The sequence below is a fragment of the Pholcus phalangioides genome, unplaced genomic scaffold, assembly GCF_987345545.1.
Source record: "Pholcus phalangioides strain wild (caught in Gottingen) unplaced genomic scaffold, Ppha-v1.0 ptg000010l_1, whole genome shotgun sequence".
Classification (NCBI taxonomy): Eukaryota; Metazoa; Arthropoda; class Arachnida; order Araneae; family Pholcidae; genus Pholcus; species Pholcus phalangioides.
In genome coordinates this window covers 18,381,715-18,405,636 of record NW_028301603.1, presented here as the reverse complement: position 1 = coordinate 18,405,636, position 23,922 = coordinate 18,381,715, and the positions used below count along the sequence as shown (strand labels likewise).

Sequence of the window (23,922 nt, the reverse complement as noted above, 5' to 3'; positions counted from 1 at the left end):
GCACCGCATAATTTATTTTCAATATAAAAGAATCTATATTAGAATACCTAGTCTAGTGCAATTAGCTGTAGTTTATCTGCACAATTTTTTTTCTTCTACTGCATCCCTTCCTTTCATGTTTGAAGAAAGATTTGTGGGGGTTATTTGTGAGATATTTTTTGCACTAGAAATAATAAAATACTATTTCTTATTATGCATATTGTATAATTAACTGTTGTCACTTGTGTTTTGGGATTTTTAATAAAGGTTTTGTAAGAATAATTATCTGAAGGTTTATTCAAGTCAAATTAATTATTTTTTTAATGTAATAATTTGTCAGCAATAATGACATTTTGAAATAGTCAAAATTATATTAATTTTTTTTATGACTGTCATTTGTTCACTCATTTTAATTTCGATTACTATTGGATTTTCTGCATTCAGTAGTTTCTACAAAATAAATTTCCTTACAAGTGTGTTGTAATCAATTTGATTGCTCCATATTCTAACACACAGTTCCATTTATATACGTATCATAAAATTTACCAAAATGTATAAATGCTATGATGAATGCATAAATTTCCATATATCCTCATGTATATTAAATACATATATGAACATGGATTCAAGATTTTTGCAACAACTGAATTTTTTTTCATGTGAATAATCTTCTTTGTGTTTTAGGATGGAAACCTATGTCATGTCAACGGGAGTGTTGCCAAAGTCTTGTAGGAAATGAGGCTGTTAAGGTATTCCTATAAAATACATAACAATTCAATAATAAATTAGTTAATAAAATTTTTTTTCTAGAAAACATTTTTTTTTTCATCTAGGGGTAGAATGAATAGTAATTTGGCTGAATAACCAAATACCAAATATTTGACTAATGTTTTGACCGAATATCAATTTTCTTAAAATTCATCATAATTATAAATAAAATGGTGTTTTTAATTGAAAATAAAATTATAGGTAATTTTGAATGATGTTGAATTTTAATTATGCAATTTATTATTTAATGAGAAAGAGATATTGTAGTTTAATATTACTTACAGAACCAATTTTTTTTCAATGCTTGTTGCCAAGTTTACATCTAATTCAGAAAATGCCAACCATTATATACTTCCAACTAGTAATGTATTATAAAATTTATGACTTATTTTTTTTCTTTAGATGCTCTTTGCCCCTTTTGCCTCTTTCAGTAGCTCAATACGTATCTTGTCTAGGTACAGGGCATCCATAATTAAAAGACCCTATTTTAAAGTAGCCTACAGGCAAAACCAGTCATCAGAAAAGTGTGAAATTTTGTGGAAGACTTCATGAAGTGATGGGAATTTGTTTCAGGAAAAAAAATTAGTTGCACGTGTCGCCACCAGAGGGCGTTTTGCTTTGAATACCTGTAGTAAACATGTAAATTTATATGATTCGATGGGCCTTGGAATATCCTCTGGTCAGACGAAGCGCATTTTCACTTGGATGGTGCAGTCAGTACTCACAACTGCCGAATTTGGGGAACCAGGAAATCTACATGCCATCTTAAAGGTTCTGTTGCATTCACCAAAAGTGACGGTATGGTGTGGATTTACTGCATCATTTTTTCTTGGTCCCTACTTCTATGAGGAGTTACGTTCTACATGTCCAGTGCGATCACTGGGAAGCGATATGCATTGCTGTTATAGAACATAATTGTTCCAGCTCTGGAAGCATTGCACTTCTCAGTTCTGCTCTTTAATATTTAAAATTCTTTATGGGAAAAAAGATCTTGTATGATGCCCTAACCTAGTGATAGACAAACTATGATCACTTTGAGCCCGCTGCAGATTTCAACATGCAATAGTAATGCATACTGTGTTTTGAATCCATATTAAATTATATTTGTCTGCCAAATGTTTTAAATGGTTTTTTTGGCCCTCTCCTAAAAATGTCCATCACTGGCCTAACCCATCAAAAGTCCATGAGAAATTGTCTTTTTTCCGTTCATCATTTTTATAGTAGTGTGAAAGGTTGATCAACTATCAAACAGTCCCCTCTTATGGACTATGTGGGCATCTCATTTTCGAAACTTGTGTTTCTAATCATCACATCTCATTAATTCTTGTTTACTATTATTGTTTTTTGTTTTTAAAAATGTTACCAAACCATAATAACAATAATTTCAGGTTTTTTTTTTTCTTTTTTCAGCCAGTAGATGATATTGTGAAATGGTTTAGGCCAGTGGCCAGAAATTTCGTTCGGGGAGGGGCACTTTCATTTTTTTGGGGGGAACCAAACCGATAGAACAATAGATTTGGCCATCTTTTTCCCTTTTTCTGACATTTTGAGGGGGGCCAGGCCCCAAGTCCCCCTCCTCGCAACGGCCTTGAAATGGCTAGTAAGAAAAACAAACCATAGTTCTTTTATTCTTACTGGGCACTGACATTCAAAAAACACAATTTAGTTGATATTCCCCTTAACTACTGGTAAATTTTTTTTTTGTGATTGTGGTTTCATTATTATTTTCATCATGAAACTGAAATAAATCTATATACTCAAAATAGATGTGTTTCAATCACTCAATTGCCATTGGGTCAGCAGAACAACCACCTCCTTTGTATTTATGTGAGCCTTGTTCTGAAGAGATCACCAAAGAATATGGTCCCCAACATATGATTGATATACTCCTACCTATGGACAAAGTGTCTGTGACTTGTGAAAATGCTGTAAGTATAGTTGTTCCTCTGTTGCTAATGCTAAAATTAAAATAAACAAAGTTTCAATCTAACAAATCTTTATAATCATTTTGATATTACACTGTTATTGCATGCTATCTGTAAGTGCATGTCAAGCAGTAATTTAAATTTGAAGATTAATACTCTACTACTCTACTTTGTAGAAATTTTAATAGTATATATTTAATAAAATTTGCAATTCAAAAAGTAAAAGTACACACTAGGCTAATTATGAGCCAAAGGGGAAGCAAATCCAAATACAGTGTATGCTTGTTTCTACATACTTAAATGGACTTGTAAAATTAGTTAGTAAAATCAAAAGTTCCCAGGCTTATATGGAAAAGACAGACAAAGAAATAGCATCTTGTTTCTGACAAGTGAAAACGTGTCAGTTTATAAATTGGAGGTTTATAAAATCAAGCCCCGACTGTAGGTGGAAAAAATCTTGAGAGGATCTATCATTTGTTGAAAGTAAATTCAATTTGAGCTTTCAGGTGATAACATTCTCATTTGTAGACACAACTTCTTTAGTGAAATTAAACACATTCACATATGCATCAAAGTTTGTGCTTCGTTGAAATTTTCAGCTAGTCTTGATTATCTGAGCTTCATCTAAATAGGAAATTAAAACAATACATCAACACTGCAATTTCATTAATTGGAGTGAATTTTTTTAATTAGCTGAAATGGTTAATTTAGGGCAAAATATGCTGTTTGCCTTTATTTTATTATTACCTATAAACAGATAAAATCTTGCTTAGCAAAGTTGAATAGTTGTTACTTTAAACTTTATTAACGATTCCCGCAATTTGGTGGGATTTTATGTCTCTGAACAGGTAAAATTTCAGTAGCACAAAAAAAAAAGGCACACACAGGTAATCAACTCTTTCTAGAAAAATAGTTTTGTATTGCTGTATTTTGTACTAAAAAAAGATGGACTTCTAAAATACTAAAATTGAGAAAAGAAATCAGTATTATGGGTTTTTCGACCATATGTATATTCAAATATCATATGGGATCATAGAGGATTAAGAATATCACCCCAATGTTCCTTTTTTGAAATTTGTGATGCATTATGTTGTGTGCATCCTTAATCATTTTTTATGATTTATCAAAGGACTGTAAAGCAACAGACAAATCTGCAGTTGCAACATGTTTCTCTGCTGAATGTGCCAACCTCAACAGTCACAGGCCTATAAGATATTGCGCCCAGTGTGTTGTGCAATTTCACAATGATGAATTAGGAGTAGATCATCTCATACATACAACCATTCCATCCCCATGGAGTATGGATAAAGAAACGCAATCGTACATGGTGGAAGCTGTTGTCAGGTAAACAATAATAAAACTTTTACATGTGAGAATTTACAAATATTTTCTTGAGTTTGCCATATAATTTACTTTAATATCAGATTCGAATTTTCTAATGTGTTGATGGTGATAGTTTTTTTTTTGTTGGAAATTTTTTGTGCAAGTGTTCAGTGATTTTTAAGATGTACATTTTGATTTGATTTTTCTCATTGTTTGACAATTTGCTTGACTAGAGTTTTTTTTTTAACAAAACATTAGTGATTCTTGTGTGATAGTTAATTTTTTCACAAATACAAACTATAATTATTTATGGTAAAATTTGTTATAATATTCAGTATCTTTTCCATGGAAATCGGGTGAGTGTAGATTTAGTCAATCTTCAATGTTTCCAATATGAATGGACCATAAGATGTAGATGACAAAATAAGTTAGAAAGTTATCCTATTTTGCAGTGGCCATGTGGGGGGAAAATATCCTTGAGCGTGGTAAAAGTTAAAATAAGTAATTAAAAAAAGAGGAAAGTTAATCGTTCTGATAATAGTAATAATAAAAAAACTCATTCTTTCAAAAGTTTTCCAAAAATTTACTTTGGAAAAGAATTATTTGATTTCTGAAATTATTTTTTTTTTGAATACCGATTAGCCTTCTTCGAGAAGCTGAACCACTGAATGACAAAAACATTAAAGAGCAGAACATCAATCAAGATGATGCAGAAGAGAGTACTGAAGTCAATGTTGTTGAGGAGCGGCAACTATTAAGCCGGTACGGAATTTGGCTTCTTGTTGGCTTGTGCATGCCAACTGATGACACTCCTGATGTAAGCATTTTTTCTCCCCCACTTATTGTTCAATTAATGTAGTGAAATGCCCATATAACAATACTCAAGGGACCGGAAAAACATTTTATAAAGGAGTTATCACTATAGATGGAGTATATTAACACTATACTCCATTTATAGCAATAATGCCTTTAACATGGAGTATATGAAAAGTGCATCTGGACCAAAGAGTAATATTGTTATATAGGTGATTATTGTTATAGAGGATATCTTTATATAGGTGATTATTGTTATAGAGGATATCTTTATATAGGTGATTATTGTTATAGAGGATATCTTTATATAGGTGATTATTGTTATAGAGGATATCTTTATATAGGTGATTATTGTTATAGAGGATATCTTTATATAGGTGATTATTGTTATAGAGGATATCTTTATATAGGTGATTATTGTTATAGAGGATATCTTTATATAGGTGATTATTGTTATAGAGGATATCTTTATATAGGTGATTATTGTTATAGAGGATATCTTTATATAGGATTTTCACTGTATATTCAATTAACTCTTCATCTGAGATGTGTTATGTGACATTATTTGCTTTATAAGAACATCATTTTTTGGCAGGATTCATTGGGGCGTCTTCTAAGCATACTTTTCCAATGGTTTCACTATACTGCTTGCCTACCTGATGGTATGCATACAAGTATTTGGATCAGCTGCTTTGAATTAAATTTTATTTTGAGTACAGTAATACCCCAGCTTACGCTATTCCGAGTTGCACAATTTCAGAGTTAACAATCTTTTGTTAGAAATGCATATTTCTGAAATTCAAGCATAATCACTGAACTATTGCTGAGATAGCAGAGATTAATAAGTGATATCACGTCAGAACCGCTTCATTCGATCAGAACATCATGTGTAATGAAACTAAATTAATTTTTTGAGTCTTCACATTAAATAAAGATGTAAAATTTGCAATGATGTTAGAAATGGAATTCCAAAGCTTGCAAGGCATCTGCCATTTTTGCAGAGAAAGTCATTCCCAAAGTCTAATGTTAACGCCAGTCTTGAATAAAGTTTGTTCAATGTGAGGATCTTTGATGCATTTTGCAATGCACCTCGTGTGCAACTCTTAATTTATTTCAACCCACAGATAAAAATTGTTTTCTTGTCTCCAAGCACAAGCAGCTCATTTCTTTTGATGGACCATGGTCTTATCAAAATATTTAAAGTGACAACACATGACTTTTATTTGCACAGATTTTAGAGAAAGTTAATTTTTATGAAATCTTAGGAAAATACTTCAATGGTACAGCCATAATAAGGAATAAAAAGTCAGGTATTTTTCTGAAATTTTGGTCCCAATTAACTGATATTTATAGTTATTTGTATGCAAAATTGCACCCCCCCCCCCAATTTATACATACTCATATGGCATCCCACCTATTACGTAACTTTGGGGTATTACTGTATCCTTAAAAAATTACTCAATTGAAAAATAAATAATTGTATTTTATACTTTTTTGTATTTATTATGATAATTATAATTATTTTTTTAAAGTCTTGGGGTTAGAAAGTTTGAAGGGACTTCACTGAAAATTCAAGTCACATTTAAACTTTTTCAGTGAAGTTATTCCAAAACTATCACACTTCTTCCTGTATGGAGGCGAATCAATTTGTTCTGAGCAATTTTAAAAAAATGCATATAAACTTCCCCGTTGCAACTGCAGAGTGAAAGTTAATTTTTTTCTGTGTCATTTATCTCAGCATTATCTCTCCCATTTTTTTAAAATTGAAAATCATGATAAAAAGCTGTTTGATGAGTTCATAATGGGTAAATGAGATAAAGGAAGGGTGGTGAATGCTTTAGAAGAGTTCGAATTGATAAAGACACAGCAGTAAAATTTAGTCTGAAAAATTCCATTTTTGCTAATTCCTATGTGTAAATATAGTTTCCAGTTTTGAAAGATTTATCACTGGGACTTAAATTGTGCATCGTCTATGGATTTTTAAGAGAAGGGGGCTCAGCTGTGATCCAGAATTCAGTGAAATTCCATAAAATATAGATACATTTTGAGATACATATCCAAAATGATATGTGCAAGAATGAAATTTTGTTAAAAATAAATGTTATTTCGGTTTTTCCTGTATTGGTGAATTTCATACAATTTGCATAAACAAGAAAAAAATGTTTATGTAAATTGGTGATCATTTTGAAATTAACCTTTTTTCAAGGGACCTCTATGCTTTTATTTTTTGATTGGGGTTACAATGTCATAGATAGTTTTCACACTGTTTGTTCAATAGACTTTATTTATCCAATATGTCGGATCCTGATCTCTAGTGAAAATTTAATTTATGATTTTTTAGGTTTTTAAATTAGTATGTTGATATTTATTATATATAAATGTTTACAGATCAAGCTGGAAATGCTCTTGAAAGACTAAAAGCAGAGGTATGTGTTTATAGCATTTAAATGTAAAAAGTTGCTTCCCTCACCTTTCTTTTTTTCCCTATTGATTCCTGTGGTCAAAATTATGTTTTTTTGTTTCACCTTTTCTTCCATGTAATTTCACTTTCAATAACTGTTTCTTCTCACTTTCATCTTTTAACTGTTATATTAAATACATACATACAGGTTTTATTGACTTCTCTTGTTTTTTACGATTGCTCCTTGAAAATTTTTAAAATAATCTTTTTTTTAAAATTAAATTTGTATATTTTTATAAAAATTTACTGATAAATTGCAACAGATACTCAATTGAAATCAGTGAAGCTGAAATCAAGTTGAATAACTCACTGTAAGCACTCATATTAGCTTTCATGATTTTTTTTAAGTACATACATGGTTGGCTGATGGAGATAGTGAAAAGCCACTTCAATGTTTTTGTGTCTTGTTTACTTCCTCATCCAGCTGAATATGCCAAAATTGGAGGCCACTGGTAATTTTCTGGATTATAATTCTAGATTCAGTAACTTTCTAAATTAAATTATAATTAATCATGGAGTTTTATTTGCATAATTTTTTTCATGAAAAAATGGTATTTTTAAGGGAAACTTGGCCATCTTACTCTAATCAAATAAAAGAAGGTTTCAAGCGACTTCTTTGCCTTGTACCATATGACATCATAACTTTGGAGGTGAGTGTTAACCACAACTGCTTTTTCCCTACTGCTGATAAGAGATATTGTTTTTGTATATGTTTATTTGTGTGTTCAACGTATTTTACTTTTCATATTCCATTAAAAGTTGTTGTATATCGTGTTAAAGGTGTGGGAACATATCATGCCATATTGGATGGAATCATTCCGTCATGAGCAAATGGAAGCCGATTATGCTGAGCTAAAAATATTACTTAGGTATTATTATCTTAATATTGTTTAAAAAAAACTTAACAGTTATTCTTCTGTTATTTTTCTCAGAATTTTATTAACTATTATATTGCTAATTCATTATTTTGGTGTGAAACTGAAGGTTTGCATTTTCTTTTTCTTTACATAGCAAAGTGTTTGATCCAGACTTGAGTCCACTTGGGTTTGAAACAAAGCAGATGTATAGATTTTTAACTCTTCGCTTCGAAAACAACTCTTTGACAATCCGTGAACAAGCCCTGTCATGGCTTCAGGTAAAAATTAATTTGAAAGTTTGAATCAAATTTATCTCTCTTATGTATTAAACCTTTTTTTAATGTCACTACGGGGAACTTAAGGTTGAAAGGCTAGTTCATGAATAACTTTTCCTTAGGTTCTAACTTTGCTTGAAGTTCCAGTGCCATTAGAGCTACTTTATGACATGTTCACGAAAGGAATTGAAGCTGCAAAAGCAGGTGATAAAGAATCAGGAACAACAACCTGTCAGATTATTCCACCTGCAGCTGAAATGCAGCGTTACTTCACTAGCGAAGCTTCCACCAAATCTCAGATAACTGCTGCGCTCGAGAAAGAGGCGGCTTCAGAAGAAACTTTGAAGGAATCAACAATATCCTGTTTCATTTTAATGTTGGACATCTTGATTAAACAAGTAATGTCATATCTTTTTTTTAATTACTTTCTTTCTTATTTTTTCCTTCCTTTACTAACAAGAATAATTATTATTTGCAGATGGGAATGAATTACATTTTTTAATTTATCAATTGAAAATCTTATATCAACAGATTAATCCCATTTTTATTTTGTTATTTCTATACCATTTATAATGAACGCAGTATTGATAGCTGTATACAGTAAAAAAAATCCCTCTTTTGCAGACACCAGTGAGGCAAAAAGAATTTGTCTTGTGACCATAAAAAAAATGGGTTTTTATTAAAGATTTTGTTTTTTTATGTAATTTTTTTGGCTGTAAAAGAGGGGGTTCACTTTAATATGAATTTCTTTAAAAAAATTATTTTATTTATTTATAATGAATTTGATACAACCAGGTTGTATTTGATAATTTTGTTTCGTTTTTTGCTCAGCTGGAATTACAAGAAGTAGCTTCTCATAAAGGCTTGTTGCAAAACGATGCACAAAATGTGATGAAGCTTGCTAGAGGAATGCTGAAGGTCAATTGCTTTGGTTCACATACATGCACTGCATCTTCAGAAGAAGGAAGCCAGTGTTCATATTGTGAAATTTGTGCTATATGGTTCCAGCTGTGTCTTATGATTATCAGTTACTTTTGTCCAGTTATGGAAGTTACAATGGCAGATGTGAGTGATTTTTTTTTTCATTTTGGGATGGCTGGGAAGGTAAATTCCTAGTCTAGCAATAATATTGCAATGATTTTTATCATTTCTAATTCATAGGTTAATACTGTAGCCACTCCAACACACATGGTTATTGATGAACCCGAACCCTCAGCTGAGGAACTGAATCAGGAATCCAGAATGGAGTATGATATGGCAGAGACAATGAAAGTGGACATACCACTACAGGAGATGTCTTCTGTTGAACAGATTCCCGAATCAGTCTCTGATAGAAAGCTCTCTGGGCCACTTATGGCAGCTATTGTTCAAGATGTCTGCCCAGAACAAGACACTGTTGCTTTGATGCCAACTGAGAGTGTTGTTGCTGTTATTGCTAATGAGGTCACCATAACAGAAGATGAAACTGGTATGATTTCAGAGATTTATTAAACATACATGATCATAAAATGCATTAGCAATATCTATATTACATGGTCACTTGTTGCCATTTCATCCAAATTTAACTTTTTTATGAATTTTTGCTAATATCATACTTGAAATTTTTTTTGGTCTAGTATGAATATATTAACCTTTGTTTTTGTAGCTCGAGCAACATGTAATGTGACTGAAGCCCAGATCTTGGATGAGAACAATCAGCCAGTACCTCCTTCACCGGCTGATGATACTGAATTTTGGTGCACTAGTGAAGGGAAATACAAGTTCTCTCTAGAGGAATTGCCTCCACAGATGCAACTCCTGTTTGTTCTGTTGAAAGTAAGTGCTCATTTTGAATGAAATATCAAATATTTTTCGCAAATTAATTTGATCCTATAAAGATTATTCATTTCCAAATAATTATGTTTTCAATGCATGCATGTTTATAAATTGCAACTGTTATTATTGCAGAGTGAAATTCCTATATAAAGATACCATCTATAACTATAATTACCAATTCTGTGTCATTTAAAGGTACATTTTGGAAAAGCTCATTATCACACGTTATTCAATTCATTATCGTTTCTATGGATCTTTATATTTTTACTACATTGCATTTGCTAGTAAAATGTTGCAAAAGGAAAGTAATCTTCATTTTTTTTCATGATTCTACCTATGGTCAGAGCTCGAGCCCCAGAAGCTAAGACGATTCTTATAATTTTTTTCTTTTTTCACAAAATAAATTCACTATAGAGGAGCCTCTGGGAGAGGGGCACTAAATATAACAGCCTAGTGGACCTAGCCGTTGTGGTGGTCGAGTGGACTCGCATCGTGGGTCCACTCGACATCCATATTGACGGACTCGCATCGCGGGACCCGGGTTCGAGCCCCACCGTCACCACAGTGGTAGTCGGCTGAAGTTCTTTTTCTGTGGTTCCCAACTTCAAGACGCAAATGCGAGCCGATCTCCCCGTTAAAAAGTCTCGCCACAGAGAGCAACAGTCCTACAAACAGTACAAATATTCAGTCATTACACTTCACTCACTTCACTTCTGAGATATAGATGGCAGCACTAAAAATCATACACAACACACACTAGATACGCACTCAGACTGTTAGGTATACCTACTCACACTTCCGGCACAACTCACTAGGTAGTAAATTGCCCATGGCGATAGACTGAGTTGTGCTCGGCTTGAAAAAAAAAAGCCAGTGGACCTGCTGAATGATGTGATAAACTATTAATTTACCACATATTATGCTTTTGACTGAGCAAAAAAAAGAATTCTACAGTTGGTAAGCAAGGGAAATCTGGGTCTTGAGTACCATGCACATGAAAAACTAAAATTGTGGACAAAAGAAATTTATGTGAAATTATGAAATTTCATTACTCTACTACTGAATGTTGTAGATGTTTTTGACAGAATAAATCCATTCAGTGCAAAATACTATTAGCATTGAAAAGCTGTCTGTCTCATGTATTTTACGTTGCTCAGAATTTGGCAGCTACTCACGGTTTTTCATTCTGCACATGCAGAATGAAATGAATTTAAAATTTCTCAAGTGAATCATACATCAAACTTTGTCAGTGGACTGCCAAATGAAAATGAAGCCACGATTTACAAGAGCTCAAAAAATCATAGTCAGACCTTTTTTAAAAGTAACAAAACACAGGATTAGTCTTTGTCATAACAAGCCCTTTTGTCCAAAATTCCAAAAAATTTGTGCATAAACAAGGGTTTCAAGTACAATAAACAAATTCCAAGTACAATAATCCAAAATAAAAAATATTAAAACATGAAAAAAAATAAACTAAAACTAAACTGCACTGCCCATAAAAACAATTCGTTTTCATCCATTGAGAATGGATACTTTCTCGATTTGTCCCAACATGAATGCCATATTTCATTTAATTAGTCGATACATTTGCATAATCATTTAAATGGCTCTCCACAAAACCATTTATTAGTTGAAACAAAAGAGGAAAAAAAAACTGAAAAATGGCTATCACATTCCTAATTATTTTTCTTGCTGTGATTTTTTTTTTCAAGTCACTTGCTGTACATGAGGATGCAGAGGTACTATATCACATCCTGTCTTGTATCAAAATGATGTGCTTACATTCTGAAATACTGAACAAAGCAGCCCAAACAAATCGAGGGTTTGTTGTTTGGTGTCAAGAAAATCTACTTCTACCAAAGTAAGTAAGAGTTTTAGATTAGTTTAAATGATTTACTATTTGCACAGACTTTTTAAATTTAGCACTTGTGGAACAAGACATGATGCACGTTGTGTGGAAAAAAAAGAAATTTATCTAGTTTTTGAAAAGTTCCTGTCAACTTTTTTCACATTCATTGAAGAAAAAACATATACTGTCATGTTAAAAAAAAAGATCCTAACAACTCCCTCAAGTTATGTCATTGAATGAAATCTGAAGAAAATTATATTGGTATTAGATGTAAATTTTTATATGGTCCCTTGAAGCTCTGCTGGAATAATGCATTTCCTGGCCAGAAATTTGCCTAAAATTTTTTAAAATTCTAATGTTTCTCTCATAACTTGTCACATAATTTTTCTTCTTAAGAAGAAGTTTGTTAATGAATTTTTGAAGTCAGTTTTTGTTATTTGCATACAGTTTTCTGTTTAGATTGTACCAGATTTATTAATTATGCTAACATTCATTGATTATCAACTTCTCATTAATTATGCTGTCTTAAAATGGGTCTTGTGCAACGGGATCTTAGATGTTGCTGTTGTACAACAGAATATTTTTCAGTCATTTTCAAAAGAATTTAATTTAGTAACTACTTTTATTACTTTCCCAGCTTCTGGAAGCTCTTACAAGGAGAGTATTCGCACATAGCACAATTAAGCACAGCGCTTCTTCTTCATTCTGTGACACTACCTGGAGGATCTGACATGTTTTGGAAGAGATTGGAAAATGAGTTTTATCATGATTCTTGGAGATTAAGATATGCTGCTGGTACTGAAAGTGTTACATTTCAAAATTATTAGCAGAAATTTGCTTGAAAATTGTATTTTTATATATGATAAAAAATTTTAATAGGTATACCAGTGATTTTGATTATTTGAAATTCACAATCAATCACTATACAAGCATTAAGCTTAATTATTTATTTACATTTCTTAAAAATTGTGTGCTTTGTAGGTAATTAGACATAGTACATTTTAACCATCTATATATCAGTTACTGCCAAAGCCTGAAATAGGCCAGTTTACGAATGGGCAGGCCATTTCACATATTAGTCAATTTCGCTGTAAATTTACCAGCCGATGTGTGGATTTATTCTTGATTTTGGGCTTTAGCCAGCCAGTTTGTGAAATAGCATAGAGTGATCAGTCCGAGTGGAAAGAAAAAAAAGGCATAATATTAAATTTATTTATTTATTCTTTGTCTATTAATGGCTCAGGGATCCATGATGTTCTTAAGTCAGCCACCTCGTTGGGCAATTTGCCTGTTGTGGCGTTGTATTTGTATTTGTATTTGTATTACCATCACTTGCTGCAACAAGGTGAACTTCTATCACATTTCAAATTGCTCAACAAACCAGAGATGATAAATGGGCCACTTACCAGACTGTCTCACATCAGCACATCAAATTTTGGCCAGGGATCTCCATCCACTTTAGGAAATGACTGGCCAAAGCAGAAAAAACACTAGTGATTTCTAATAATCACACCTCTTGGCCAATACACAAAATGGTCGGTCAATTCGCATATACTGGCCAGACTTTGGGCTTTGGCTGTAACATATCCAAAAAATAAGAAAAAAAAATTAGAATTTCACTCAAAATCTGTAGTCATTTTAATGGTATTACTAGCAATACATTTCATGCTAGCCCATTCAGATAATTTAAATGCTATATCTTTATTAAGCCTGTAATCTCCTTGTTCTTGGACCTCTTGTTATTTACTTTTCTCTTAAAATAACATGAAAATGATTAATAATTGATTAAAATAGCGTTTCCTCAACCTTTCTGAATACAAGGACCAGTAAAATGCCTGAAACATTTTGACGGTATTATGGAACATTCCTGTAATTTTCATTGTTTCAATTTTTTAATGCATTTGTCCCATTTTTTCCAGTGGTAATTATTAAAATTTTTAATATTTATCAACATCTTGAACACACACACCGCAATTTAAAAAAAATTTTTAATTATGATTGGTGATTGCACCCACTTCTGACAATGAATAACAATGGCGATTTCCGGCATTTTACGGTTTATTATTTAGGATCTTAGTTTGCCGTATTTTTCCTCAATGAAATATGGTCATCAGATCATCTGAATATTTTTTCCATGAAATACATTTTTTTACTGTGATTTGTAGCAGCTCTTTCACATCCTTCAGCAATTTTAGCATTAATTAGCAAAGTGCCTTTAAAGCAGCAAATTCTGCTTTTAAGTAACAAACAAAGTTGCTTTTAAAGCAATAAATAGTAATTTTTGGCAAAATTTAGTAATATCTCGTATTTAAGATTGCAATTTCCTACATTCTCCTTGATGATGTTTGGTGAATCTAAGTTTGAAGGAATAGTTTTATTGGAACCCATATGGATATTACCAGTTATCAGTTGCAATAGATGAAGAATTTTATTGAGTCTGCCTTCGGGGACCACCTATACCATCATAGGACCATAGGTTGAGAAACGCTGGATGAAAGGTTTAATGCACCATGCATGCTGAAGTTTTTAATCACAATTGGCATGCGTAGTTACATTTTAGATTGATTTTTTATGCACACCATAAAGCTCACTCGTTCATTAGGATTCAAATTTTCTTTACTTTATTTTTTTAACCAGTGGAAAAAGTCACAATGATCGCCCATTTTATGGATGCAACTGCTATTAAAGCGAGTCCTCTTCTTCAGTCAGCTCTTGCTAATGCTGTGTGTTACCTTGTGCGTTGCCTGGATGATTCTCAGCCAGTTGTATCTCAGAGGGCCCTTCTTAATCTCGATTCAATCAAAACATCTTCTCTGAAGGTAAATTCTGTATTTTTTTTTAATTTTTTATATTATGAGAACAGAGAAAGATTGAGAACTGGTTTTTCACGATGCAGCTTCTGTGAAAGGAATGTTTGATTAAAAGTTCTCACAAGTATGGCATATGCTTTTAGGTATTCTTGTGGTGTTTAGAAGTTCAATTTGACTGCAATATCTTGGATAGGCCAATGATTTTACAGACTGTATCGCAGATGTATAATCACTTGAGTCACAGGCGGTTTGTTACATGGGATTTCTTCTTGACAAGATTTGATACACTTTTTATGGAAGCGCAAGTTTTGCTTGAAAAATATGGAGAAGTTTCCTACATTAGAGGTTTGTTTATTAAATTTTTTTTACTATTTATGAATGTTTAGTTATTTTTTGAGGGAAAAATATACATCTTTCATGCCAGCGATTACCCATCAAGTGTAAATTTGGCTTTCCTTAGTTATAGTTACTGAATAATTTCATTACTCAAGCTAAGTAATGATATAATTTCATCTGCTAATACTTAACCTAACAAAAACTACTTAACACATATGTTATTAAGAGAATATAAAGCAATCAGTAATTACTAATTATGTTTTAAGAAATGAGTAAAAATTATTTCTAGATCATAAAAACTTACCTTTTATTTATAATTTTCTTGATCTAAGTTGCTATTTTTTTACTTGTATGTCTAAAATGAATATCGTACCACAAACTAAACCTCTACTCAATCATTATTAATTATGAATGTTCCAGATTTGAAAAACACAAACACCAACAGTGAAATGTTCCAGAGAAAATTAAAAAGAGCTAATGAAGCTGTAGCATTGAGAGGGAGCTGTCGCTCGCTAATGGCTAGTCTTGGAGTCAAATGGAGTTGTCAGAGAGCTATGTCTGCACCTGTTAGTATGCTGTCCAGGCAAGAAAAAATTGGTTGGTATTTGTGTTATATATATGGTATTACTAACATTAATACATAACGGCAAAAGTACTGCTGAAATTATGAATGTTTTTCCTAAGAAGAACCATCAATTCTAATCTTATTTTTTCCATTTCCTCGAAGTAAAAAAAGATTCCAGTTTTGGAGAATTTTTTCTGCTTACTTTAAGCAAATAGTAACCCTTAATTAAATATTATGAACCCCAATTATTAAAACCTTAACTATAGCAAGCAAACGTTAACCCCTTTTTTGATAGAGTTCTGGCAAGAAATTTGGAAAATAAGCATATTTTTCAAATTTCTTGCCAGAACTCAAGACTCTTCACTTGCCAAAAGGGTTAATATTTGGTTTCTACATTTTTCATACAAATTTCCGTTTTGTTTGCATTTTTTGATTTGAGCTTATTAGCTCAATGCTTTATAAAACATTATTTTTTGAATTATATAATTATTGTAAGAAAATTTAGCCATTTCTTATAGAAAGAAAAAAGAAAATGCTTAATGAGTTTTCAAAAAGGAAAAGTTTAATCATTTCTGTAAAGTTTCAATTGTATTGTCAGGGAAAAATAGTATATTACACAGGGCTATGACAAATTTTGGGCGCCAGGTTGACTGAAAAATCGGCATTGGTGACTGAAGTGTGCGGTGACAATTGGCTAAATTAGGGACTGAGGACAATGCAAATTTTTCTAAATTTTTCTTTCTATCAACAGGGAATAAGATCACCAAGTCCCGGAAAAACCTATAAAAATTATTTTGATTCTCTTCAGAAAATAAATTTTTTGGCTCCTGGAAAACTTGGCTGATGCCTATTTTTTTTTTTTTCAATTTGTTACACTCTGATGTTTCAAGAAGTTTCATAATACCAAAAATTAAGTAATGTTTGTACTTTTTTTCTGTTCAAATTGTCTTATAATTTAATAACTAGTTTGTTGAATCAGAATTCTATTTCTTAATTGTTTATGGCAGATAAAGATAAGCTATATGAGAGACAATCATCTGCTCCAGTTCTGAAAAGAAAGAGTTCAAAACTAATTGGTAGCACGATATCATCATTGGCTCCTGTCCAGCATTTTCCAAACAGTTTCTTTACAGGTGAGAAATTCGAAACGATCATCATTTTAAATTTTCAAATAAAGAAATCGGAGCATGTAATCTTGTTCCTTGATTGTAATCTTGTTCCTTGATTGAAATCTTGTTTTTTGTAACTTAAAATACTTGAAGGATATTTATTTATTTTTTGGAATTCAGGTTTTATAAACACTGAAAACTATTGTAAACTAACAGATTGATGATTGTGCCTAGGTGAATACCCACAGACGTTAAATTGACTGATATTGAAGTGATGTTTTTTATTCTGTTTTTTTTTTTTCTGCTATTCCATTTTTAGACAGTCACCTGAAAGAGACAGTGCAAGAGGAGAACCATTTCTTGAATGTTCTGCATCGTTCTATGGATCTTGAAGAACATGATAGAGAAACCCTTCATCTGTTAATTTTCTTATTCATGCAGGTTTGCGAAATAAATAGTCAAGTATTTTCTTTATGTCTTTCTATCAGTTGCTTATTTTTCCCAAGGTAAATGAGATTATTTCTTTGCTAATAAGATTTGATTCAGAAATGTAATAGCTGATTGCTAAATTTCTATCTTTTGAAAAACAATTTTTCTTTGATGATGAAGCTGATTGATATTATCTAATGTGCATCCAAACCAACAAAAAATTTTGTTAGCCGACTCTGCATTTGTTAGCCAAGGCAGAAAAATCACTAAGGAAAATCTTTATTATCCAAAAAGTTCGTAAGCCGAGGTGTTTCTTAACTGATGTATCACTTTATAGACAAAGGTGCAGTAAACTTTTTTAGCACTTGAATAAATCTCTTTCTCAAAAATATAATCACATTATTGAGATTTCATTCAGTAGAGTTCTACTTATGAAACCAAATTTTTACTTGTTTGTTCTATTTATTTAATCGTTCTTGTTCTCAAATTGAGCATTTCAAGTTATTGAATTGTATTCAAGTATTAAGATGAATTATTTTCTTGTATTATGGTCAAGACTGCTTTCTTGTTTTTTTTCTTTCTCTTTGTTTGGTTTGTTTTTGTTTTGTTCTTATCAGTTTTTATCTAGCCCAGATCCTTCCTTCCATACTGAGGATAAAGTCTCAAGAAGCCAGGTATTAATTTTTTTAATTCCTTACAGTTTGTTTCTTTAGATTTAATGTTTATGCTAGAATTAGAAGAGCTGTGCAGATTATTATTATTGGAAATTCTAATCTGAATAAAGCAAGTTGAGAATATTTTTGATAATATGTTTTATTACTAATCTATATAAAAGACATATCATATGCAAATAGGTAATGTAAACAACAAGCTTTAATAAAGTTTAATATACTCTTATTTTGAGTGCTATTCATTTACAAGGCATTTAGCTTATCTCAAAAGTTCAACTTACATTAGTATGTTATTGCCAGACTTGTTTTCATACAGACTGTCCAAAATTATTGACTTTAGAAGCATACTTTCTGTTACAAAAATTTTTCAAATGATGTACAATTACTCTAAATGTTTTAAATTTCCCAAGGAGTTGTATACATAATAAAATAGAAAAAGTAACTTTTTATGTAGACCCTTGTGTGCTAGAACTTCCAATTAATGAAATATAAATGTGGCTGCAAAAAGCCATTTGCGAAAAATGGTATATTTTTAAATGCAATATTTACAAAGATATTTGACTTTTAAGTTTTCAGAATTTGTCACCAATGATTGAGGATGTAGTTCGCAAATTGTGAAATTTCAATTCAATCAAAAATTGTAAAAATTTGGTAATTGTCAAAAAATTTAATTGCTATTTATTCTATTTGTGAACAGTCCCTACAAAAGGCAACTTTTGAGCCAATCAAAATTTTCCAAAACACAGTGATAAGTTGCCAAAGCTTAGTGATTTCAAATATTTAATACAATCAGACTCGCTTATAACAAAAACGGATATTACAAATTTTCACATATAATGAAGTTTTCCCATGTCTCGTGAATTTTGTATTGCTTATCGGTGTCATTTTGATTGGTTATAATGAACACCTATTTCAGCAAAGTGCGCCTATAACAAATTTTCAACCGGTTTTCGAACAGGAATTGTCAAGCATTCCTGTGTAATCTTATCTAAATCTATTACTAAATCTGAAAATTTACCTTCAACAATTCTGAGCTACAGCTAATGATCTTTACCACTTTGTGCTTTACCTAGATTTAGACATTGCTCTTGGTGGTGCCATCATGTGCGAGGGAATTTTGAGAATATTCAAGCACTAAACACTTTCTATTGCTTTCAAAATTGAAGCTATACAGTTGGTTTAAAGCCAAAGAAGGGCAAAAATGAGGTATCAAAGAAATTTGGGATTATACTCAAACTTGGTAATTCATGATTTTGAAGAGCAAAGAGGAATTGAAAAAAAAAAGTTTCCAATTGAGAAAAAAGAAAAATTAGATGTGGTGATCATCTGTAAGAAAAGATTCAGAAAAGGAGCTCATACTGATGTGAAAGCTGTTCTTTTTAAACGGTTCTCTGAAAAATGAGAAGATAATACGTATGTTCCAATGACCTTGCTATAAAAAAACACCCTGTTTCACATGCATATTAGGTATAAGTAATCCTAACACAAATTATTTAATGTCCATAACCATATCAAGGAAAAGGAAACAAGTAACGGTCAACACATTTTCATTCACGTGTTCAATTACGTAAGATTTCAAACATTTCAATAGATAATCTTAATTTAATATAATAATCCATTTATTTTTAAAATGCTTATGCAGTATTGTATATATGTGCTTGTAAATTATGTTTCATTTTACTTAAATGCATCATTTTCCAAGTCGGTACAAATATAAAGAAGTTTGCTTATAACAAACAAATTTGCAGTTTTTTTCCGACTTCCTTGTAAGCAGGTCTAATTGTATCTCCATAAATATTGCATTAAAAAATAAAAACTTTTTGCTAACAACTTTTTAGAGCAGAATCTACATTTCAATAATTGGAACTTTTAGCACATAAGGACTGTATAAAAAGTTAATTTCGTTATTTTTTTATGCACGCGATTCCCTCAAACAAATTTTGAGATTTTAAGTAACTGCACATTAAAACTTCCGATAATTGATTTGAATGGGAACTGCGGTCTTAATGATACTAGAGTGGAGATTAAAAAAAACTAATATATGAGTTTGCGGTTGTATTATGAATTCATCTATTTCTCAGTGTGGAATAGAGTAGAGTAATCATCAATGGCCACTGACAGACGATCTAAAGACCGTAGAAAACTTTTTGTAATTTCAAGTATGCTTCTCTAAAGTCAATGGTTGCAGATATCTGATGTGCAAACAATTTAGGACAGCCTGCATAAAAATTTGTTTGCGACATTAAAAACTTGAAATAACATCAATATGCATAAGATGGTATTCAGTCCTCAAACTTTACCATTGAAAACATCGAAATATAGATGCCTTTTAATATAATCTAGTTGAAAAGTAAGTTTTTGTAATCACAAACTTTCGCACCCTCTTTCCAGCATATCGTGTTGAGACATTTGAACTTTTTGCTTGGCTACAGTCAAACACAGAGTGAAGGGAAATTCCTTATTCCTCCTCATAAAATTAGGTACGTCTATCAAATTTTATATGTGTACATAAGTTTTTCTTATACTGTGAAACCTCACTATAATGATACTCCATATAACGAACAATACTACAATATTTTACATTACCCTCTACAACAATATTTTTTTCATGTTTTGTTTTGAAATGCCTGTACTGCAGGGCTGGACAAACTGCAAAAAAATCTAGGCACCAGAAAAAATTTTTAGGTGCCAAAAAAGTTTTACCCGAAGAAAAAAGGTCCAAAATAATGCTTCTTTTTACTTTTTTCAGGGCATAGTGACCCTCTTTCATGTTGGCAGGTATGCTTCTATAAACTCAAAACATTTTGTGCTGCTCTCAGCCTGCAATTTAGTAACTGCACAAAGAAAATTTTAAGTGCCAATACCAATTTTCTAATCACCATGGCGGCCTGGCGCTTGTCCAGCCCTGCTGTACTATAATGTTAAACTGCTGCTTCTCTCTCTTGATATAGCGATAATCCCTCTAAGACATTATTTTTTCTTGGTCCACAGAGTATTGTTATATCAAGATTTTACTGTGCTGTATGAAACATAAGTTTCATTTGAATCATTTCTATTTAACAGAGATCATTTCTATTCATGATTAGTTATAAGTTGGGTGTGTGATCTGCATTTTCCAGTCCATTCTAGTGTTTTTATCGAAATGACTAATTTTCTTGTTTTTAACAAGGCAAACTTTCATAACCCTGACTGAAATCATAGATGAAGATTATTTTCATAACTTATAAATTATATTAAGATAATGAAATGAAAAGCTTTTGCAGCCATCAAAACATGGCTTCCAGTTTATCAGGCTGACATGGTTGAAAGTTTTCCAATTGTTCCAATATTGTTTTCCATATACCGTTCGCATGATTGACAACAAAGATTATTATACGTTAATTTTCCTGCATTTTTGGTTTATGTTAATAGACATTGTTCTTCTTTTCATCAATTAGAGGCTCTGTGGTATTTGATGCTTTCATGATGGCTCTACCAAAAGTAAGTATTACTTCTCTTAACTGATCTGTAAATGTGCTGCAGACCACTTATGTGATCTGAAAATGTGCTGTGAGCAAGCCCGTCATTTCAACATTTTGGGGGGGGGGGGTGCAAAGAACATATACTCAATATATAAATATATATTTCACCGTGTTTGTCCATTTCTATTGTATTTTTTAAAGCCGGGGGGGGGGGAACAATTGCCTTCTGAATCCCCCCCCCCCATCCCAAATGACAGGCTTGGCTGTGGGCCACTTAAGTGATCTGGGAATATATCACAGGCCACTGAAGTGGTGTGGAACTTCATTGCATTCACTTAAGTGGTCTGGTAATGTGCCACGTAGTTTATTTTTACAAATGCATGTTTGAGGTTACAGGCAAGGGCGTCGGAAGTGTTTTGAACCTGTGGGTGCCGGTCTTGAGATTCATGCAGGAAATTTCGATTTTTGAATCAATTCTGTGGGTGCTCGGACCCGTTCTACAAACTTCCGTGGGTGCTCGAGCACCCACAGCACCCCCGGCTCCGACGCCACTGGTTACAGGTCATATCAGAGGACTCTGGGGGCCAGTGGCATTGAAGCTGGGACTGTCGTGGGTGCTCGAGCACACACTGTATTATGTTGCAAGGGTCTGAACACCCACAGAATTTATTCAAAAATTTAAATTTCCTATGTAAAGCCCAAGACCAGCACCCACAGGTTTGAAACGCTTCTGACGCCCATGCTGAGGGCCACATTTGGTCCGCGGGCCAGGGGTTGAGCATATGCAATCTTATACTGTATGAAAGAAATGTATATTTTACCCTGTTGAGAAATATTGGGGGTGACAAGTAAATAATTTTTATGGAAGTTGTAAACAAAAATCATTTTTACACATGTGTGTGAAAAAAAAACCTAATTTTAATTCTTGACTTAATTAAGTTCTCCCTGGATTTCCATATTATTTTACCTTAGCCTTTGGAATTACCAGAATGACTAACTTTGTTTTTGCATCCAGATGGTCGCACACATTTTCTGTTATCATTATAAAGGGTCCACAATATATGATGCACTGATGAAAATAATAATCTACCCTTCAATTCTTTTTCAAGGTTCTGGATTACAACTTTTCGATGGGAAATTTCTTGCTCAGCACTTGTATGTCTCTTTTGGTATGTTGTCCATCACCACAGAGGTATCCCAGTGAACATTATCCTCCAACATATACATTGTGGCTTTTGGAGCCATACTGTCGACATTCTTGGCTCTTGTCTGTACTAGTGATCATGTATAAGGTAAATTCATTCCTAAATATGATTGCAAATAAATTCCATACAGCATTGTTTGCTTAATAATAACAAGTTATAAGGAAGTATCACTTTATATCAATATATTATAGTTTTTTTTTTTTTTTTGGTTCTGAAAGATTACTTCTGGTATCAACTTATCATTCTTATTATTTACTCTTTTACTGAATGCATCAGCATTCAATTACAATTTATCTACTTCAAAATAGGCTGTATGTAATTGAATTTTAGTGTTCTGTTTGACTTCTCTTCGGTTCTCAAACATACAGGGTGTAAGTAGGATCACCTTTTGGAGGGGGCACACTGTTTGGGGGAAGTAGGCACAAAGAATTTCTTCCAGAGAATTTTGAATTACCAACCTGTAAAAAACATTTTAAATCAATAGAAATTTATTAAGATAGCATATAAAGCTATTTTCTGTTGCTGTTTTAATTTTTTTACAGATATATTAAAAAAATTCACATTTTGATTGTCTGGTGGGAAGGCCATATGCCCCTCCTTGTGTATGCCTTTGCAAGCATATAAACTTTTTCTAAATGAGGAACAGTGAAAATATCTAAGAAACAGCAACATGTGGACATCTCTCAAAGAGAAGTTCCTCCAGTGGCTATTTTTTATAGGTTATTCTGAAGCCATTTTACTCTCTCAGATAGATAGATACAACTGGTTTATTCTTTTTTTCTTTTCTTTTTTAAATCTTCACTCTAGTATCATTATGACAGCAGTCCCTATTCAAGATATATCCACTGGTTGATAACGATAGTGCTCAACACCCTCAAAGTTCAATGGCACAAATGCAAGCTCAGTCATGAGCCTCTTTTGAGTCCACTCCCATCAAGATCAAGAGGTGAAATTCTTTTTTCAAGAACATAAACATTTTTGTAAAAATACTTTTATAGTTCCTATCGATGTTATGTTTTATCCAGGAAAAATTCATATAAATATTATAAATGTGAATTTTGCATACATTAAAAATATATGAATGTGTATATATGCCTTTCTCCTGCTTAGTTTTTTTTCTAAATAGTGATGCAAAATTTATCAGACAATTTTTTTATTCCTCTTAATTGATACCAAGTTGAAATTAGGATTTATTTTTGTTCTGCTCAACCGTCGATGGTCCATCCGCTGTCCAAGCAAAATTGCGAACTCGATGACATACAATTGTACAA

General features: G+C 32.1%; 1 protein-coding gene across 8 annotated transcripts in view; it reads left to right on the top strand.

Moving 5' to 3' along the window:
* The window catches only part of unc79 (UNC-79 domain-containing protein), a 71,146-nt gene that overhangs the window by 18,337 nt on the left and 28,887 nt on the right, over nucleotides 1–23,922 (top strand). For 7 of the 8 annotated variants that reach the window (XM_089237774.1, XM_089237777.1, XM_089237775.1 and 4 more), the window contains 26 exons: nucleotides 664–728; nucleotides 2,514–2,675; nucleotides 3,802–4,016; nucleotides 4,638–4,812; nucleotides 5,404–5,470; nucleotides 7,197–7,234; nucleotides 7,618–7,721; nucleotides 7,832–7,919; nucleotides 8,050–8,138; nucleotides 8,281–8,404; nucleotides 8,524–8,799; nucleotides 9,233–9,466; nucleotides 9,563–9,869; nucleotides 10,047–10,216; nucleotides 11,929–12,077; nucleotides 12,703–12,860; nucleotides 14,703–14,884; nucleotides 15,019–15,220; nucleotides 15,632–15,808; nucleotides 16,784–16,909; nucleotides 17,205–17,326; nucleotides 17,932–17,988; nucleotides 20,377–20,465; nucleotides 21,423–21,465; nucleotides 22,556–22,738; nucleotides 23,459–23,597. In XM_089237774.1, the coding sequence (XP_089093900.1) occupies nucleotides 664–728; nucleotides 2,514–2,675; nucleotides 3,802–4,016; nucleotides 4,638–4,812; nucleotides 5,404–5,470; nucleotides 7,197–7,234; nucleotides 7,618–7,721; nucleotides 7,832–7,919; nucleotides 8,050–8,138; nucleotides 8,281–8,404; nucleotides 8,524–8,799; nucleotides 9,233–9,466; nucleotides 9,563–9,869; nucleotides 10,047–10,216; nucleotides 11,929–12,077; nucleotides 12,703–12,860; nucleotides 14,703–14,884; nucleotides 15,019–15,220; nucleotides 15,632–15,808; nucleotides 16,784–16,909; nucleotides 17,205–17,326; nucleotides 17,932–17,988; nucleotides 20,377–20,465; nucleotides 21,423–21,465; nucleotides 22,556–22,738; nucleotides 23,459–23,597 (3,741 nt within the window). Of the gene's footprint in view, nucleotides 1–663; nucleotides 729–2,513; nucleotides 2,676–3,801; nucleotides 4,017–4,637; nucleotides 4,813–5,403; nucleotides 5,471–7,196; nucleotides 7,235–7,617; nucleotides 7,722–7,831; nucleotides 7,920–8,049; nucleotides 8,139–8,280; nucleotides 8,405–8,523; nucleotides 8,800–9,232; nucleotides 9,467–9,562; nucleotides 9,870–10,046; nucleotides 10,217–11,928; nucleotides 12,078–12,702; nucleotides 12,861–14,702; nucleotides 14,885–15,018; nucleotides 15,221–15,631; nucleotides 15,809–16,783; nucleotides 16,910–17,204; nucleotides 17,327–17,931; nucleotides 17,989–20,376; nucleotides 20,466–21,422; nucleotides 21,466–22,555; nucleotides 22,739–23,458; nucleotides 23,598–23,922 lie in introns of those variants that run through there. The other variant, XM_089237782.1, reaches the window with a different exon arrangement.